This window comes from Pelodiscus sinensis, chromosome 22, assembly GCF_049634645.1.
Source record: "Pelodiscus sinensis isolate JC-2024 chromosome 22, ASM4963464v1, whole genome shotgun sequence".
NCBI classification, from domain to species: domain Eukaryota; kingdom Metazoa; phylum Chordata; order Testudines; family Trionychidae; genus Pelodiscus; species Pelodiscus sinensis.
In genome coordinates this window covers 6,764,702-6,785,135 of record NC_134732.1, presented here as the reverse complement: position 1 = coordinate 6,785,135, position 20,434 = coordinate 6,764,702, and the positions used below count along the sequence as shown (strand labels likewise).

Below are 20,434 nucleotides of genomic sequence, written 5' to 3'. Positions count from 1 at the left end.
TACTGTTGATCAGGGCTTTGTCTTAATGCATCTAGTGGTTTCCACTGCACCATAACTTACTAAAAGTTCCTGGTGCACAGGCTAGGAGGGGAAACCGGAATTTGGAAACCCAGAAGGAAATGAAAGGAGCATTTCTGAAGCCTGCTTCTCTGGGTATTGGGCTCTCCTCCCAAATTGGCTTCCCCTCCAAAAAAAAAAATGCAGGGCTAGATGTATTGCAGAGCACAGCACATAGGGGAAGACTCATCAGTGTCTGTGTGGTCAAGGTTTGGAAATTCTATAACAGCCTGAATCCTGCATCCTACTTCCAAATGTCCCATAGAAGCTAGATGCGGGGGCAGGGCTCGATTACCTAATAGGTAACTAAGCACATGCTTAGGGCACCAGCAAAGGAGGGGCACAAAAAAAAAAAAAAAAAAAGATTTTACAGCATAGTATTGTTTTTATTTTGTATTACATTGGGGGGGGGGGGGAGGCACCATAATCTTTTCAGTGCTTAGGTCCTCTAAAGGTCTTAATCCGGCACTGTGCGGGGGGCAACTTCCCCCCGGCACAGCTTCAGACAGACAAGAGCCAGTCCCTGCTCCAGGGACTGACTGCTTTTGATGACACCCTAAATATATGACAAAGCAGCTCCTGTTAGCCAAGGCTAAAGGACATCTTGATTCCTTGTTAATTTTACCTTAGAAAAAGTAAAGTCACAGTGTTCTGCTCAACCACTTCAGCCCTGTAATACGGCATTGGGCGCTTCCTGCCAGGCTGTTTTGTAGAAGGGCTTGAGGGAGCTGGGCTGTTGTCACTGCATGACTTTGATTAGGAGTCTTTGTGCTGCTTAGGTTCGCTTGGTTTGAGGCTACAGCTTAGAAACTGCCTGAGCCCAGTGAGTTCATTCACTGGAGAGAGACAGGGAGGTTGTCTAGCTAAGGTACTTAGATGACAACAGTCATAATATGAACCCTCGTATCTGAGAACTTCACAATCTTGACTGTATTTCTCCTCGCAACCAGCACTGAGCAAATACTGTTTGGCTTTCCCAGTTTGGTGGCCAAACTAAGAAAAGTTTTAACAGAAACTGACTTTTTTCCCCATCATGGAAAAGAGTCCCTGACCAAACAATCTCGCTTTTTTTTCCCCTTCAAAACCAAGTGTTTCATGTATTGCTTGTTTAACATTTGTGCATAGCTTGCATTTTTCAGCAAATGCACTTGGAAGGGGAAGTGCCCACTAACACCCCATGAGGTAAAACTATTAATTTTACCGAAAGGGAACTTAACCACACAACAAGTGACTTGCCTAAGATCACCCAGGAAGTCTGTGGCAGAGCAGGAAATTGAACCAACATTTCTCCAGTCCCAAGTTAACACCCTACCCCTTGGGCCATCCTTCCTCACTGTGATGGTTCAGGACCATGGAAATACCACAAGCGATTCTGCTTGGGTGGGTTGGCCAGGAGAGATGGAAACTGAAGCTTAATGCTTGGGCTAAAGGATGTGTGTGTAGGAGGGAGGGACAGCAAAGATACTGTACAAGAAGTGTGGCCCATATGCAGGGCCCTCATTATGTGCACCCCCAGGACGGCTGTGCTCTCCATAAGGAGGGCATGTCATTCGCCCCGCTGGGAAGGGAACTTGCTAGAAAGTTCAGTTGTTTATCTTGGTGCTGAATCAACAGCCCAGGGAGCAGTGGCTGCTGTGACACTGGCATGAGAACGAAGAGCAGGGAGACTCTCTCTCCTGTGCTCACCCTGCCGGCACCTAGGAAACATGGAGGGAGCAGGCTGCCTCAAGTGCAGAGAGGCTAAGAGCCTGCTTGGAGGGAATGGACTGGGAGAAGGAGCCTGGGGATGGGCAGGGAGACTGTGACTGACTGGGGTAAGGAAACGGGGACCTCCTGAGGGGGTGGAATGGGTGAAGAGGTGAGAGACTGAGGCTGGACAAGGAGCCTGAGTGGAGTAGAGTGAGACTAGCCAGATGAGGATCCTGGGACAAGAGCCAGAAGGGAGACAAAGGACCGGGTCAGCCTGGAGGGGAGAGGTTAGCGGGGGTCAGGCTTGGAGGCCATTGGAGGGATGGTTTTGTGGCATGCGGAGCGCAGAACATGGATTGGAGCCCACGATTCCTGAGTCTCGCCATTCGTTAGATGTCAGCAAATGTCTGAACCCCACTAGCACGGTGTGTCTCATCCCCTTCTGGTGCCAGTCCTCGTAGACTAGAGGATGACAGCCTCCTACTGCTATCGGTTCATTAGCTCAGATGGTGGGTCTGAAGGTTCCAGTCTTTCCAATGACCCATGAGCAGGTCAGTGTGTTGCCATGTGATGAAATTAGAGCTGCCTACAATTTCCTTTTGCTAAAACCTAGCAAATTACCGAGGCAAACTAAGTTTAAAAGAATGGTAGGGTTGCAATGTTGAGCAGCTAGGAAGTGCGAGGACTGTGGTTGCCCATGTGACTCTAATTCAGCCCTTTTGTGTACCTGCATTATAATACAGTCTTTGATGACATCACTACATCCTGTTTTTTCCGCAAGACCCCTCCCTCATTCACCATCTATCTCATCTATCTTAATATCTCATTCAAAATCAGCAAGAAACCTTGCCCCGTTTGTTGCTGAGTTGAGATCAGTTGGAGTGAATTAATGAGCTTGTAAATCTGCAAACAGGATTAGCGATAAAAGCACCTTTATTGAGACATCTGGCTAGTGGTGAGGATTTCAGCAGGTCTGCTTCCAGGTTTCCATGCAACTGGGGGACTTCTGCAGCCCCTCCGTCACGGGCGCTGCTGTCTTGTCCCTCAAATCCACAATCTCTGATTGGCCTGGTTTAGTAAATGTAATGTGAGCAAAGTTGTAAAACTGGATTTAACTCCTGTGTCAGTTGGCGGGGGAGGGGATCCCCTGGAAGCACCCCAACGTGAGGCATCTGCTTCTGCAAGGGCTGGGTTAGGTCCTTATTGCTTAAATAAAGATGATCAATGAATTGTGTATTGAACTCAGTGGGTGTCTGCAGGGCCTGTTAACACCTGGGATGGAGGAAGATCTAGTCCAAGGCAGCATCTGTTTTTTCATGCTTTTTTTCTTTGCCTTTCTCGGTCCCTGGCTACTGATGCTGATTTGATTCACAGTAATTTAATATTGGCCTGAATAGCACCAGGCCAAGAAAGCTCCTCGGGGGTGCTCAGCTGGTGCTAGAGTACTGCAGTGAGCCTTTGCTGTGAAAGAGGTGGTGGACTGTGTGCGCTGGGGGTAGCTCTCTGTTCTTCCCCCAACAGGCAGACTTTAAAAACAAGCATTTACAGCTAGAGCCCTTCAACTCTGTGGATATCCACATCTGCAGCTCTCCACCGTTCATGTTTGCAGATCCGGATATAGATTTTGCAGCTATCCGCGGCTCATTTTTGCAGATACAGATGCAGATACAAATTGTGTATCTAGAACTCTGTACATTTGCAGATATCTGCTTTATATCTGCCAATATCCACAGCTCATTTTTGTGGGTATGGCTGTAGATGTGGCTACAAATTCTGTATCTGCACAGGGCTCTACTAATCTTCTCCCCAGGAATTTTAAAAATAAAAGCAGAATCTGGCCTCTTCTTTCCACACACTGCCCAGGTCCTGGGATACATGAGGGCAGCCAAGGGGAACTTGCAAGGTTGTTCATAGACAGTTGGGACAAGAGGCCACTCAAAGGTGCTGTGCACAAAGCAGGGAACCTTCCCTTTCTGTCCTGAGGAGTGTGCAGCAACAGAGAAGCAGGACTGGTGCCCTGCCGGATCCAGGAGAAGGTCCAGCCTCAAGGCTGGGATTTTTCACACAAGCTGAAAGGAGTTAGCGGCCAACTCCTGTCAAGGTTCACTGGAGCTTAGGTATCTAACTTCCTTAGGCTCTTTAAAAAGCCTCATCCGGGGGGGAGGGGAGGTTGAATTTTTGCTGCTGTGCAGGTGATTTAGATTCTTGACCGTTCCAGCTGTCATAGAAGAAATCAGGATGGAGAAAGATGGGGGTGGAATGTCTCTCTGCCGTCCAGGTGCAGAGGGCGGCCTAGAAGAGGGAGCCGGGAGGACAGAGAAGGTGCTGGAGGCAAACAGGGGAAGGGCTTGGATGGGAGACTGAGCTCGACCTTCTGTTCCGCTAACCATGGCTGCACATGATAAATGGGAATATTCTTGTACCACTTTGTTTGGAGCTGTGAGCCAAGATGACCCCTTTCCTACTAGCTCCCTGCTGCATCACGTGCGCCCTGCCGAGTGCTGGCTGAATGTTCTCAACAGAGAATTTTGCAGGGAAGCTGCTGCCCTATCGGACGCTTTTAAAAAAGTAATTTACTCTGCTTTGTAATTGGTTGCGGTGATTAGAATCTCGTTTCTATTACTCTGCAGTTTTTCCCCCCGTTCAAGTGAAATAAAAGAATCGCTGACGAGGGGCGACTGCCCTGCCTTTAATCAGGTGCTCCCTGTTCTGTCTGTCAGCTGCTTGTGCGCAGATAAATCCAACGCCCAAGGCAGCCCACTGTCCCTGTCAAAAAAGAATGATGATGGGGTGGGGGAAAAGAGAGCCTGGAAGATTGACAGGGTGTGCAAGAAAGCCTGTGACAGTTGCATAAGGTGGGGTTATAGCCATGCTGGTCAGTATAAGGAAGAAATCCCAAATCCTGAGCTAAGCAGAGCAAGATGTTGGGGCCAGTTTAAAAAATACCCCTTCCCCTTCTCCCAAATCTATCCCCACATGATTTGGAATGTGTGATCTCAGGCTAAGCTGGAGTCTCAGCTGTGCTAAGACTTCTGAAACCTAGAGCCGCTGAGTTATCAGGAGGGTAAATTTCCGTCCACCCTTGTCAAATTTTAGGCAGATCAAAAAGGACTCCCTGGGACATCTCTCTCACTCTCCTAGCTGTGGCCATCTGGCTGCCATTTGCTCTTTCTGGGTGGGTTGGGGGAGACCTTTCCTATCTAGGCTGGGGACCTTGGCATGGGTCTCCCCAGTCCCATAGTTATACATCCTGTGCAGTTTTAGGTAATCAGAAAATGCAATATTGCTGTCAGTAGCTCACCGAAGACACCCAGCCTGAGTAATTTAACATGTCAGCACCATCCATCATAGAGACGCAACTCACAAACATATGGAAAAGCTGCTGAAGGGGGCGGAGATGGCGGCTGGCTGTGAAGCTTGCTGGCCAGCCCATTTCCCAGCAAAAAGTGTGGTGAGCATATTAAGTCCCTCTGGGATGTGGCTGCAAAAGAAGCAAGATTAGACTTTTGCAGACTGTTCCTTCCCTGCAAGCCCTGAAACCCTGTATCACTTGGGCTTTGCTATGTCATTTACTCCTGAAAATATCTTGCCAGCATAGAGAATGGCCCAAACAGTAGACTTTGTCTACACTCCAGGTGGCTTTGGTATAACTTACATTGCTTGGGATGTAAATAATCCACGCCCCTAAGGGTACGTCTAGACTACCGCGTTCTGTCGACGGAAGTTTTGTTGACAGATACTGTCGACAAAACTTCCGTCGACAAAGAGCGTCCAGACACATTGAGTTCTGTCAACAAAGCAAGCTGCTTTGTCGACAGAACTCCGTAGTCTGGACGCAACGTTACTGGCAATAATGAGGTGTTATGCCTCGTAAAATGAGGTATACCAGCGTCGACAAAACTGCTGAGTTCTGTCGACATTATGTCGACAGAACTCAGCGATAGTGTAGACGCTGGTATAGTTTTGTCGACAAAAGTCCACTTTTGTCGACAAAACTAGGAAGTCTAGACACACCCTAAGTGAGGTAAGTTATACCAACCTAAGCTCTGGTGTAGACAGCACTACAGTGGTGAGAGTGCATCTCCTGCCAATGTGGATATTGCCGCGGTAAGTGCTTGGGTGTAGATGTAACTGAGAGACTGTTCATCAGATAACTGGGCTTCACATGTTTCCCTTCCCCTCCTTGTGGGTTCTTGCGATCCAAAATTTCATGCTGAGTTTTGAATCTGACTGAACTGAAGCTGCAGAGAATGGCCTGGTTTTGAGCTGACAGCACAAGGAGCTGGGAAGATGGCAGAACTCTTACACAGACCCACACATCGGCCCAGGTGCTCCCTGTGAGCCCCTGCAAACCCTTTGATGGCCCTCCGCTGAGTTTCAAACTCACTCCTGGACCTGCAACCTTGTGAGCACCACACGCTTTCAAGCTTCAGTGCAGACTTTTCTCACGCGGCTCTTTCATCTCAAAATGTCCTGCTCTTTCCCCAGGGTAAATGCCATCAGCCGTTTCATAGCTACTGACTCGCCTGGTAGTTTGCCGAGGCACTCCCTGGTGGCATGTCCTTGTAGTCATCAGGCTAGAAATCCAGTGGTAGGTGCGAACACTAATTAGAGCATGGCATGAAGGCAATACGGCTCGCCTGCTCTGAAGCACTGCGTTCTTGATCGCAGGGTATTGTTTAAAGCCCTCCACCTTGTTCTCATGAGCACAGGTGGCAGGAAGCCTCAGAACAGTTTATATAGCCATTTCCGCATGCTGATGCTGCTTTACGGTTAACACGCTCCGATCGTTTGCTGTCTTTTAGGACCCTAGTGGAAATATTCACGTAGTGCCAGGTAATTAATGGCTGCACTTTAGTGCCCTAAATCACCCACTCAGTAGTAAAACACCAAGCAGCAGGCAGCGTTCTCCACGGCGCAGATCACTGCAGAGCCCTTAATTGCTCCTTGTGCCCTCTGGCTTGTTGTGGAGCTTTCGAGAGCCATAGCGATGCGCTGCTATCAGGCCATCTGCTTTTGGGAGCTAGCCACCCTTCTCTTTTATACCCTCTGCCCTGGCCTGCCTGCGGGCTGCCTTCAGGGAGTTGAAGATAGCCCCAGCAAGCTGAGTCCCTAAGCTGCAGTCACGTTGTCACTCTGGCATCTCCTGTCATGCCACTGCATCCTCACGTGGTGCATGGGCATTATCTGGCACCCGGGCGAAGCTTGAGAGTGGGAAGAGGGCAAAAGAAGTGAGGGTGATGTGCAGCCCCACACGGTACTGTCACCTGGTCTTGTTCTACACCTGCTAGCTGAGAAGGGCCAAAAACAGGGGGCAGAAGAGAAGGGCCGTAGGGAGCAGAATTAAAATGAAAGTGTCATAGAGTGTGGAAAACCACTGGGCCCTACACCCTCATCTGCAGCCAGATGGGACTGTCAGCCAGCAGGCAGAACAGAAGGTCTATTGGTGCACAGGGATACAGCGTGGCGCAGTCTTGGTGTTAACACAGGAACTAGGAGCAGTTAGTGCAATACATCTTGAGGTTACAGGGCCCCCCAAAGCCAGCTAGACTCCCCGCATCCTAAGCCAGCTGAAACTAACGCCCACTCTCAGCGGTGTTTGAAAACCACTGCCTACACTGCTATGTTTAGCTCCATGGCTTAGCCCCACCGTGTAGACCAGTAGAGCCTTGTGCGGATACAAAATTTGTATCTGCATCTGTATCTTCAGAAATGAGCCGCAGATATCTGCATCCACCTCCGCAGATATAAAGCGGATACCACCAGTGTGCAGGGTTCTAGAGACAAACTTTCTATCCACATCTGCAAAAATGAGCCATGGACATCTGCATCCACATCTGCAGGGAGGCAGAGGCCTTTGTGTTAATCGAGTCAAATTCCAAGAAAACCTTTCTCCTTATTAGTATGGGCTGCTTCTCTGTGTGGAGAGTTCACAGCCAAACACTGCCTGGGTGGAGTGGGGAGGTTGTGAGGTGGAGACGCACTAAGAAATCAGACATTGGCGTGGCTGGATCATAGCCAGTGAGCACAGGTTAGAATCCCGGAGAAGATTGTTTTTCTCATTGGCGAGAATAAATCTGATTGCTTTTCCCCTTTGTTGCCCTGCCCTTCCCCTTCTCTGGGCTGGGATGCAGGAAAGGGTGTGAGCTCCAGCTCTTTTTCCCCTCTCAAGGTGCATCAGAGTCATTGGTTTGCAATTATGCTCCAGTGGTTTGATGGCCATTGTGATGCAGTGATGGGTTAGCAACAGGGCAGTGTTTACTGGCACTACGGCTGTATGTACCTACCTGCTCTGCTGATAATCTGGGGCTGGCGTTTTCAGAAGGGTTCAGTGCCCAGGATTGGAACCAGATTTTGGATTTGCCCAATTGGGTTCTGGGCACCATGGGAGACGCTGGGAGCTGAGAAATGTTGAAAATCAGGCCTTAGGAACTAGATGGGAGCTGAGGTCTTTCGAGAATCCAGCTCTGATTTGTGGGTGCTGAGTGCTTGGGACTCTGACCCATGAACTTGTTTGGAAATCTGGCCATTAACAGCCAGGTAGCATTGGGAATACTGAAGCTTTATGCTGAAATATAAGCAGGCTTGACTCTGCCTTTCTTCTTTCCTAAACAGTTAAACTGCATTCCAGGTGTGCAAATCTGTGTGCCCAGCACCCTGCCTAACCGAGGTGGACACTGAACAACCAACCAACCATCTTGGCTTCTTCAGAACAATAGGAGTTAGTGCCATTTCTCCCTCTGCTATCTAGTCTGATGTCTCAGAAGTGGCAGCATTCATGGATTTCCCTCTATTGTGTATAACACTTGTGTAGCATTTTGTGGGTGAGAAGAGCTGGCTGGCTGGGCGGTTGTGTTAGTCTGTGCATCTGTGTCCAGACCCAATCCTGCCCTAGCAGGGAGTGAGTGAATAAGAGGTCATATCCCCTTACCGATACAGCAAACTCTTTCTGTTGCAGCAGGCCACAAGGTGCCAGTCCTGAATTGTCCAGAAGTCCACTTCCAAATGGTCAGCAGTGTTGCCACAGGGGAAGGCAGGTTGTATCATCAGGGGTTGGTTCTTCTTGATGCCGGACTCTGGCAGGATTTGATACAACACTCTCTCCTTGGAGGAATTAGGTGGCTAAACAGAAGGGGTTGAATGAGATTGCTGGTCTTTTGCATCAGTGGTCTCAATGCAACTTAGGCAGGTGGAAATTAGAACTTCTCCCTCTCACAAGCCTGTTGGGTTCCAGCGTGAGATGAGTTGGTTTAGTGCCCAGTTGGGGGACTGTTCCCATCCCTTATAGCCAAGAAGGCTAATGGCATATTAGGGTGTGTCGAGGGGTACGCTCCCCTCGAGCGGGATCTCGTGGTCAGAGCTTCCCCCGCGGGCCCACGTATCAGTGTCCATATGGCCCAATGGCTGGAGTCCAAGTTTCAGTTGTCCTTTACCAGGGTGTATACGGCCCACCCATCCGAGTCCCAAATACCAGTCCCCTCTGTAGGGGTTAATACGGCCCTGAGGCCTGGTCCTTGTAGCATACCCCTCTATATCAGGTAAATACGATCCTGGGGCCTAGTCCACAGTAGGGATGTTAAATATCGGTTAATTGAATAGTCGAATAACCTCATGAATTCTTATCCATTAGTCGACTATTCTATAGTCCCCAGGGGCGGGGGCAGCAGCTGCACAGGGCGCCAGGCGGGAGCTAGTCTGCAAGGGGGAGCCAGTTTTAAAACCAGCTCCTCTTGTGGGCAGGCTGCTTGTCGCCCCGTGCTGCTGCCTCTGAGAAAGAGGCAGCAGCATAGGGTGGCAGGTCTGAACTCCCAGACCGGGCGCGAACCAGAACTGAGCCAGGCTGCCTGCCTGCCTGGCTCCTAATACACTTGAGCCTTCCCCTGAGCTGCCTCAGTGCCTTTTATACTCAGGCTTGCCTGTGAGCATGCCCGGCAGGGCTGTGGGGGAGGGGCTCACTCAGCCAGCTGGGCCCAGCTCACAGTCTGTTCTCCCGTGTGGGGCTGAGAGCCCTGTCACAGGATGTATTAAGAGGAGTCTTCCCAGCAGATCTAGAGAAATGATTATTCCTCTTTATTTGGCACAGGTGAGGCCACATCTGGAGTATTGTGTCCAGTTCTGGGCTCCCCACTACAGAAAGGATGTGGTCGCATTGGAGAGGGTCCAGTGGAGGGCAACCAAAATGATTAGGTGGCTGGAGCACTTGACCTATGAGGAGAGGTTGAGGGATTTGGGCTTATTTAGTCTGCAGAAGAGAAGAGTGAGGGGGGATTTGATAGCAGCCATCAACTTCCTGAAGGGAGGTTCCAAAGAGGATGGAGAGAGGCTGTTCTCAGTAGTGGCAGATGGCAGAACAAGGAGCAATGGTCTAAAGTTGCAATGGGGGAGGTCTAGGTTGGATATTAGGAAAAACTATTTCCCTATTTGAGGGGGTGAAGCACTGGGATGGGTTACCTAGGGATGTGGTGGAATCTCCATCCCTAGAGGTGTTTAAGTCCCGGCTTGACAAAGCCCTGGCTGGGTTGATTTAGTTGGGGTTGGTCCTGCTTTGAGCAGGGGCCTGGACTTGATGACTCCAGAGATCTCTTCCAGCCCTAGGATTCTGTGATTCTATATTCCCCCCGCCACGTCCTTATTGGCAGTCTCAGCAGGCATATTAGTAAGATGCCAGGGATGAAGCTAGCACTGCCACTACTTGTGCCTACCTGCTCTGCTGATAATCTGGTTCTGTCTGTTCACTACATTTCCCCAGCTTTCTCCCCCTCCCGCTCTTCTTCCCCCTCCGCACTGTGATGAAGAATTTTACAGGGCAGAAGGTGCACTTTCATTTGCTGTACCCTTGCCAAGAAGTGTGGGAATAGTACTTCTGCCTAGAATGAAGGGGTTTTAAAACAGTAACATCCTTTAATGGCAGTTCAGAGGGCCAAAATCATTCCCCACGGACCTATTTTCTTTAACTTTCTGTGAGGATTGGCAGTCTCATGCCAAGTCTATTCCTGAGTTGATTTGTCTCACTTCTGCTCCTCCTAAACATTTAAAAGCCCTGGGGGAGGAAGAGATGGGCTCAGCATGGCACAATGGGCATGATTGTATCTGAGAGCCCCTAGCTGGGGGCACATATCAGACCAGTGAACATTCATCTTTCCACAGCCTGTTTTTGTTCCTTGAGAACATCAAAGCAAAGGGAGCTGGGTCAAGTCTCAGCTCTGTTTTATTCCCCAGCTGATTGTACCGCGGAAGGGCGTAGAGGCTCAGACTGAGACCACAGCTCCCTAGCCCCACAGCAGAGAGAGACTGCTCTGGAACAGCTACAGTTCTAGATACACACAAAGGGAGAGCAAATAACTTGCCAATGGTTACTCAGCAGGTCAGTGGCAGAGCAGGCAACAGAACCCAGGTCTTCTGACTAGTTTTCATATCCTGTACCCTGGGCCATCTCTGCCTGCTGGCTTTGGAGGCAGATTTGTGAAGCTTAATATGGGTTCACTGTGCATGGGTCCTTAGGAGAGAAGCTTAAACTCAAGATCCTCATGGTGATGTTGGTAGTAAGCTCTTTAGGGTAGGGACTAGTTTTGGTTCTGTGTTTATATTGCACCGAGCACACTGGGACCCTGTGTTCCTAAGGGCTACAGTGATACTGACAATACTTTCCGGACTTGAAAGATTGTATGTCCTTATTTGGAGAAGCAGGGCTTTAGAGAGATTGCAGAAGGGAAGTTAGATAATGATTTACTGATCTTTCCTGAGGAGCTCACAGCTACATTTTTGCAGCTGAGCACCTGAGACAGCAATACTTACGTTTCTTCTCACTTCCCCGCAGGTGGAATTGGGTTTGGACGTGTGAAGGGAAACTCTGGCTCAGAAGCAGATGATGAAACCCAGCTGACCTTCTATACCGAGCAGTACAGGAGCCGGAGACGAAGCAAAGGTAAAATAAAGTAACTGTCAGCGACACAGCAGCTGTATGAGGAAAAAGTAACAAACACTCCGGTTTGTCTTTTCATTGCATCCCTAGCTTGAGAGGTCTGAAATAAGTTGACTCTTGGTCTGTACATCCAGATCTTCATGCCCAGTAGCTAACATCAGCCAGTTCATAAAGATGTCCCAGCCTGAGACCTTCCCTGCCAGCTAGCAGCATGTGGGAGACAATAGCAGAGTTTCCGAGTGGTTATATATATACTAGCCAATTAGCCCATCATAAGACGGGATTTTCAGGTCTTCTTTCCTGAGCTCTCTCACTCTGTCTCTCTTCCTCTCTCTCCTCCTATTGCCTCCCCCTCCCCTCAGCTCTCCTCCGCCTCCTGCCTCTCTCTCCGTCTCTTTTTCTCTTCTCCCCCTCCTGCCTCTCACTCTCCCTTTCTCTTCTCCTCCTCCTCCTGCCTCTCTCTCTCCTCCGTCTCTCCCCACCCCCCTTCCCCTTCCCTCCCGCCGTGGCGCTTGGCTGAGTGCTGCCTGTTCAGCCGGGCTGCTGTGAGGGAGGGGGGCGGGGTGGTGACGTACACGGCCAGGGTGCGGGGCCATGTACGTCACGGCCTCCCTTCCCCTCCTACCGTGGTGGCTCAGCTGAGTGTTGTGTGCTCTGCCGGGCTGCTGCGGGGGAGGAGGGGTGGGGTGGTGACGTACAAGGCCAGGGGCAGGGCTGTCTATGTCACCGCCCCCTTCCCCTCCCCTCTCCCACGGCGGCCCGGCTGAGGGGCGCACCACACAGCGCCACGGCAGGAGGAGGAGGGGGGGGGCCGTGACGTACACAGCCCTGCCCCCTGCCATGTACATCACCGTCCTGCCCCGCTTCCTGTCCCACCGGGGCTCAGCTGAGCGGCGCAGGGACAGCAGCACTCAGCTGGGCCGCGTCTGGGGAGCAAGCGGCGGCAAGCGACCATTTCGGGTCCGGCTGCAGCCAGTGGCTGCACCCCCACCCCCTCGCCAGGTCTGCTTCCCGCCCCCCCCTCCCGTCCAGCCCCACGGCCCCCAGTCCCCCCCCATCTCTGCTTCCCGCCCCGTCTTCCTCCAGGCCCCTCCATCCTCCCCTCCAGCCCCATAGCCTCTGATCCCCCCCCAGCTCTGCTTCCCGCCTCCCTTCTGGCCAGCTCCACCCCCCTTCCTCTCCCTGCGTGGCGCCCTTCCCCCCTTCCCTTCCCTCCATGGCACGCTGTGCCGCTCTGCTGGCCCCAGCTGAGCCCAGCTGAGTGGCGGCCACTTGCCGCCCCGGGCCCAGCTGAGCGTCGCTCCCGCTGAGGGAGCAAGCAGCGGCAAGTGGCCGTTTGGGGTCCACGCTGCACCCCCCCTTCGCCAGGTCTGCTTCCCACCCCCTCCTCCCGTCCAGCCTCCTGATCCCCCCCAGCTCTGCTTCCCACCCCTCTTCCTGCCGGCCAGCCCCACGGCCCCCTGGACACCCCCCTCCAGAGCTGCTTCCCTCCGCCCTTCCTCTGGGCCCCCCCATTGTCCCCTACAGCCCCACAGCTCCCGATCCCCCCCCCCAGCTCTGCTTCCCACCCCTGTTCCTGCCGGCCAGCCCCACGGCCCCCCGAACCCTCCCCTCCACAGCTGCTTCCCTCCGCCCTTCCTCTGGGCCCCCCCCATTGTCCCCTACAGCTCCACAGCTCCCAATCCCCCCCAGCTCTGCTTCCCACCCCCCTTCTGCCCAGCTCCGCCCCCTTCCCCTCCCTGCGTGGTGCCCCGCCCCCTTCCCCTCCCTCCGTGGCGCACTGCGTCACTCAGCTGAGCAGCACTCCCACCGGGCCCCGGCAGGGGAGCAAGTGGCGGCAAGTGGCCCTTTGGGGAGTGCGGACCCCAAAGGGCCGTGCCACTTGCTCCCCCGCCGGGGCCCTCAGCTGAGCCCAGCGCGAGTGCCACAGTGCGCCATGGATGGAGGGGAAGGGGGGCGGGTGCCACGCAGGGAGGGGAAGGGGGCGGGGCTGTCTGGAAGTGGGGTGGAAAGCAGAGCTGGGGGGGATCAGGGGCTGCGGGGCTGGAGGGGAGGATGGGGGGGCCCGGAGGAAGGGGGGAGGGAAGCAGCACTGGTGGGGGGGCATGCCTGGGGGGCTGTGGGGCTGACCGAACCGCCACGGAGGAAGGGGAAGGGGGGGCGGGGCGCTGATGTACATGGCCAGGGGGCGTGGCCGTGTACGTCAGCGTTACAGACTCATGGACACTGGGCTACTGTATATATGATGAACTGGCTTAGTTGCTTGTTCATGGCTATTCCCTGGTTTCCCACATGAAAGAATTAGGAACTGATCAATGATCCCAGCATCTCCCCCTACTCCGTTTCCCCCAGCTGCACCAGATCCCCAGCCTGCTGGAAGTAGAGTTGGTTGGATGGAGCTGGTCTGGCCCCCAGTTTTGAACAATATACAGCTAATTGAGTAAACATCCATCTTGGAAACACTCAGCTGTGGATCTGAATTAAAGGAAGAGGGGGAAGCACAACCCTTGATGAATATCCAGCTAATGACCAGTGGCAGTGCATTACCTTGTAATTACAGCGTGTTTTCCTTATAGCCTCGGTAAAAGTTCTGTTTTAAGGCCTTATAGATAGTAGGCATTTCAGCCTTTGGGAGTCAAGGCATCAACACATACCTCTGATGTCAGCACACACAGCTACTTGTTTATAAGTTGTGGCATGTCCTTGGGAAGCTTCCTATATGTGGCCCTGAGGCTCGAAACCTCTTTGTCCGTCTACACTAGGGATCTGTGTTGGTTCAGCCATGCTGTTAGTCCAGCCACCCGTAACTGTAACAGTGGCATTTCCGGAGTATCTGTAAGGCTCAATTTCTGTCATTTAATGTTTCTCAGCAGATTGCCTATTGGACTGGAATTTTCCATGTTTCTCCTCTACACAAAAGCAATAAAAAAAAACCCAAACAGTTTCAGAATTGGAATTGGACTGTGAGTTAAAAGGGAGGAAAAAGTCTCTTTTGTGGTTTAAAATTAGTTCCTACATTTTCCCAATTCAAATAACACCAGGATCACTTCATCTCTAAATCTCTGATCTAGTGTGTGCTTAGTCCTCTGTAGCGGAAATACATGATTTTTGTTGCTGCCGTTGCTAAGTCTGAAAACCATTAAGACACAACCAAGATGGAAAATGATTTGAAAATTGCACCTGGGCTTCTGTGTCCTGATTTTGTTTTCCTTGCTAAGCCAAGGAGAGGCGGAGTGCCTCAGTCCTGAGAGATGCCGGAACCCACCAAAATAAACACCGCTCCACTTATTTCCATGATTAGGCATTCAGATAAATGCGCATAACATGTTTATTTCAATGTGAAATTACCTCTACACCTACGATTGTCCCAGTGATTTCACATGAACAGACACACACATTGTATTTATTTATGCAGAATAGCACTGCATTCAGTTGTGGTTGTGTATCTTCGCTCTTGGAGAAGAAAGGGAAATCCAATGTTACATAAATTCTTGCTGGAATTATACTTGTGCTCGTAGCGTGAAAAGCCAGTAACAGCTTCCTGTGACAACAGTACCTTAGCCCCATTAAAGATAAAGGCCTCAATTTTGGAAAAGGGGTTAGTGACTTTGGATGCTTCAGTTTTTTCCATGAAAGGAACTCCGCCACTTTAAACAGCCATCCAGAGAACACAAGGTAGGAAGACAAGGTAAAATTCTCAAAAGCATCCAAGTGCCTAAGGCCCCATGTTCCATTCGTAAAAATCCCAGTCATCAGATTCGGTGTCACTAATTCAGTGTTTCCAAACCAGTGAAGCGAGGGTGGGGACACACAAAAAGCAATTGGGTGAAGGGGGAGGGCATCACAAATCACTGGCAATTTTATTATAATCTAAAGCAATTACATTCTTGCTCCCCTCCTTTGCTTGCCCTGCCCCCTCAAAGTATTATTTGGTTATTATTCATACTTTGGTATAATAATAAGAGGAATAATGTAAAGCAAGAGGATTGTGAAAATGTTTGTACTCAAATAAGGAGCTGTGAACCTGAAAAGGGTGAGAAACACTGAGCTAGCAGGTCTAATGGGAATAGCCCATCCTTCACGTCAGTGGAGAAATGGCATGGTTTTGCTAGAAGGTGTGAGATTTTGTTTGGTTTGGTTTTTAAATAAATAAACTCTCTGTATAACCTCCATCACCCATCCCTTTTGCTTGGCTAAAATTTGCCTTTACTGTCGTCTTGGACGAAAGTTTCCATTATCGTTTCGATGACTCTTAGTTCCCTTGTGTGAAGAAAGCACTAGCGTGGTGGGAAGTTATAGTATAAAACCATAATTACAGCTACAACAAAGATCCATAATTGGATAGGCTCATAATTCTAATAGAGAAAGATGCAGAGTCAGATACATTTTGTTGTTACACTGATGCTCTAATATTGATTCCACAGTGGCTGTGTGTCATAGTAGGTGCAATAGGATAGCCATTAAGTCCAATGAGAGAGCTCTTCCTTGCAATTTCTCTCCTTAGACCAGTTTTTTCAGAACAGAGTACAATTACTGCAGCATCTGTGGCGCTTATCAGCATTGATGTGGTGGGAAGTCTTCAGATGTACGTGATTTGTTAGTTACAGCCTGCACAGTAACTAGCATTTATGTCTAACTGATCCTGTAAACGCAGGATCACACATGGATTTTCTTTGTGCTTTGGCCACGTAAGCTAGTTAACTGGCTGTACATTATAATTGTCTCAAGAGGCTGCAGGTTGGACACATCAAGGGATGCAGGAGGAACTGTTTGAGAGGGTAGGCCAAAGGGAAATGAACAAACTGCCCATAGTTGTTTTTGTGTGAGTGATGGTGGAGGGCGTATTCCTGACCACGAGGTCTCTTTGTGGAATAGCCTCTCATAAAAAGAGGTCAGAGTCTCCCTCCTCGATTGTTTTAACCTTAGAAAGGACAAAGCATTGAGAGCAAAACAGAGAATCAGTCCACGCTGGCCAGGAATACATGCTGGTTCATGTAGAGGAAGTCTTCCCTCTGATCTCTGAATTCTGAGATCCCCGTCATGCTGTGCTGAAGATCTTACTGTCTTGTAGTGCTTCCCTTCACGAGTGGGCACTCATGTTCCTGCCTCTTTGGTACCACCTGGGAGAGGATGGGAAGAAACATGAGGAAACAATGGCCAGTTTTCCCTGGGCAGTGGTGGAATGTTCCCATCCAAAGTTGGTGCTCAATTCAGGTCATGTTGGAAACTGGAGCCTGGCTGAAGGTGTGGGATTTGAATCAAAAAATAAAGCTTATTGTTAATCAGGAAAAGTCTTTGAAGTGCTGGCAAGCACCATCTCTTTGCCCTAGTTGGAGGGCGCACACACTCTCTTTTGAAGTTCGTTGGTCAGTCTTCCCAAGGAGATCAGTGTCCTCCACTTGCCATCCTCCGGTCAGGCTTGCAGGCAAGGGTCCTCAGAGAACCGGAGGGTGGAAAACTCACTGGTGTCCACAGGCAAACAGCTCATTATTAGCCTGGAGCAAGATGCGGGGCTAGCATGGTGCTCAGAAGCTGAGGTTTTGATTACACCTGAGCTAGGGCAGGGAATTAGCTGTCTTCCTCTTTTTGTGTGTGTTTTAATACTGCGCTGGAATACTCTAGTGAAGGGCGTTTTAATAAACTCTTCAAAATACATTTGTTCCATCAAAACCTGCCACCGCAATTGCTGGGGCTCTCCTTGGCAGCCTCTGTGGGAGATGCCAAAGAGCAGACGAGCTATGGGAGCTAACTTCATTGCTCATTTCCATCAAGTGAGGGCAGGCAGGGCTCTGTGGGGGAGCCCCCGCTCCTGCTGCCTGCTCTGTACCTGCTCTGAAGGAGCACAGAAGGCTCCTGTTTCCAGGGCTGTCAAACAACACACCTTCCACCAGCACTAAATTTGTGTAAGGAGAACTGTCAGTGCTGTGGAGTTGCTCATCCACCTCCGCAGCTGCCCATCACCAGAAAGTTTGGACTCAGTGCATTTAGCACACTCATTTCCCCCTCTTTCAGGGCGGAGCATGTTCAGTCATGTCCTTCTTTTAAACAACTTTTCTTCGTGCGGCTGGACACTTCATCCTGCTGGGTCTCACGAGGGGCTGCCTCAGCCTCCCGCCCAGCTGTGTCTGGAGCCATGTTTTCACCTGCTGCTGAAAAGAATCCAGAGGTGGTTCTAGCTCGGAGTGTCAGCCCTGAGCACGTCTGTTCACTCAGGCAGCCTTCCCGACGTCTGGGATGCCACAGCCACAGCAAATGCATCTACCTCACCGAGGGCTAGGTTTCTGAAAAGCTTGGAACCCTCAGCTGAAATCCTCTCTGACACTGCACGTCAGTGCAAAGTAGTATTTTTATTCTTTATTTATTTTTATTGCAGTGGTGGCTTGATGACGGGTCTGGGAAGATTATCCTTGTGATCTGAATAACTTGCCTCTCTGATAGGATGCGAATCGTATTTAAGCAGCCATTTACACCTTTGCAAGTCACGCTGAACAGGCCCCGCAGTGAATCAACAACCGAGGCCAGCTCCAGTTCCTCCCCACTCCAAAGGAGCAGAACTCCAGCAGTGACCCTGAACTCTGAATCTCTTCTCCACTGGCCTGTGGAGGTGGAGACAAAAATCTTTCCTTGTTTGATTATGTTGCTCTAGGCCAAGCAGCATCTTCTCCTCCACAATAATGGGACTCCCCTGTCAGGGTGACACATGCGCCCCAGTCATCACTTGGCCTCCTGGGAGTCACATTGTTGCCGCATAAAACAGCACAGCCTTCCCATTATGGCTTAATTAAGAGCATGGGGATTTGGGTTCCTGTATTCCAGTGATAAGTTCACGTGCTCCCTGGCTGAGAGTGAATCTGGAACCTCCTTGTGCTGAGGGTCTGTGGACAGGGGAGGTGCGGATACAGGCAGGGGAACAGGCTTGGACTTCAGCCTATTCTTTTTTTTGTGGACGTGTTTGTGTTTACTAGATGCCCAATTGTTTCCGTAGTGCACAGCGATGTTTCAGATAAATTAGCAGAGTGCAATTATTTGCCTCGAATTTGCAGCAACCTCTGTGTGTGTGTCTCCGGCTGGCAGAGCCTTCCGAGAGCTGTTAGAGGAGCGAGGAGCTGGGCTTTGATCTACTTCTGTATTTGGTGTTTAAAACAAGGCCCTTTATAAGGGAAAATTAGGTATTCGGAATCTGTTACATACGAGGAAGCTTGCCTTTGATCCTTTCCTGTCTCCGAAGGCAAAAACAGACACTTATTATTTCACAGGGAGCAAAATGAAATGCCGAATGAAATTTGGGTAGCATTTTCCTGAAACTCAGGGAAACATAAGGGCTAAGCAAACAGGGAGCATCGTAAGGGAGGCATGTCGCCATGTCTCAAACGTGTCTCTTTGAGGCCGAGATGCTGCTGGAGAATGCAGCGGTTTTAAATTGTCTCTCTGGGTCTGCACCTATTTCACCAGCCAGCGCAACTTGTTTCCCTGACAGCAGCAGGCTTCAAACTCCCGGAGATGCCTGTCAAGAATCAAATGGGAGACAAAAGGCGATAAACCAAACATGTCGTTTTTCGTTGCTTACACTGGCAAGAGGCAATAATCAGACATTCCCTCGCTACGCTCAGCTCAGCAGGGCCCCCTCTCAACACGGGAAACGATTTCTCTTCTCTCCCCTGCTCCATGCCACGGTGCTGAACTCTTATCCTGTGAGTTCTACATCCCCAAACTTGCTCACATGCTCTGGCCAACTTCTGACAACATTCCCTGGGTACAGGTGACCCTGGAACTATCTATTGCAGGGATCCCACCTCTGAAGGGGCTGGCACCAGCCACAGTTAGAAGCAGACTAGTGGGTTCATGGCACTTGGAGTGTAATGCAGTGTGGTGACTGAGAGATTCAAGTTCAAGGATGCCACTCGGACATAGGCACCAACCTACAGCCTTGATAGCAAACAGGTTGTCAGTTCTGCATCCCTAATCACTGGGGCTATTGGGGTAGTTCAGTTTTCACAGTGGAAGCATGAGGTGGCAAAAGGCGAGGGGGCAGTCACCAACGCATTCCAGCATATCTGTGTTCTTCCCAGTTCTGTTCCATGCTTCTCCAGGCCTGCAAGTGACCAACAATGCATATTAGGTTGCATTAGGAGGAGCATTGCCAGCCGATCCAGAGAAGTGATTATTCCCCCTTTACGTGGCTCTGGTGAGGCCACATCTGGAGTATTGTGTCCTGTTCTGGGCCCCCCACTATAGAAAGGATGTGGACGCATTGGAGAGGGTCCAGCGGAGGGCAACCAAAATGATTAGGGGGCTGGAGCACATGACCTACCAGGAGAGACTGAGGGATCTGGGCTTATTTAGTCTGCAGAAGAGAAGAGTGAGGGGGGATTTGATAGCAGCCTTGAACTTCCTGAAGGGAGGTTCCAAAGAGGATGGACAGAGGCTGTTCACAGTAGTGGCAGATGGCAGAACAAGGAGCAATGGTTTCAAGTTGCAGTGGGGGAGGTGTAGGTTGGATATTAGGAAAAACTATTTCCCTAGGAGGATGGTGAAGCACTGGGATGGGTTCCCTAGGGAGGGGGTGGAATCTCCATCCCTGGAGGTTTTTAAGTCTTGGCTTGACAAAGCTGTGGCCCGATGATTTATTTGGGGTTGGTCCTGCTTTGGGCACCAAGAGAGGCACATGGACATATGCTTTATATCTGCGGGGATCCGCATCCGTGGATGTCAGTGCAGATATCTGCTGCGTATTTCTGCGGATGCAGATTTAGTTTTATATCTGTG

At 50.5% G+C, this 20,434-nt stretch overlaps 1 protein-coding gene across 6 annotated transcripts in view; it reads left to right on the top strand.

The window, feature by feature from the left end:
* The window catches only part of ASTN2 (astrotactin 2), a 730,659-nt gene that overhangs the window by 240,671 nt on the left and 469,554 nt on the right, over positions 1–20,434 (top strand). For all 6 annotated transcript variants that reach the window (XM_075905850.1, XM_075905849.1, XM_075905851.1 and 3 more), the window contains one exon: positions 11,564–11,671. In XM_075905850.1, the coding sequence (XP_075761965.1) occupies positions 11,564–11,671 (108 nt within the window). The remainder of the gene's footprint in view (positions 1–11,563; positions 11,672–20,434) is intronic.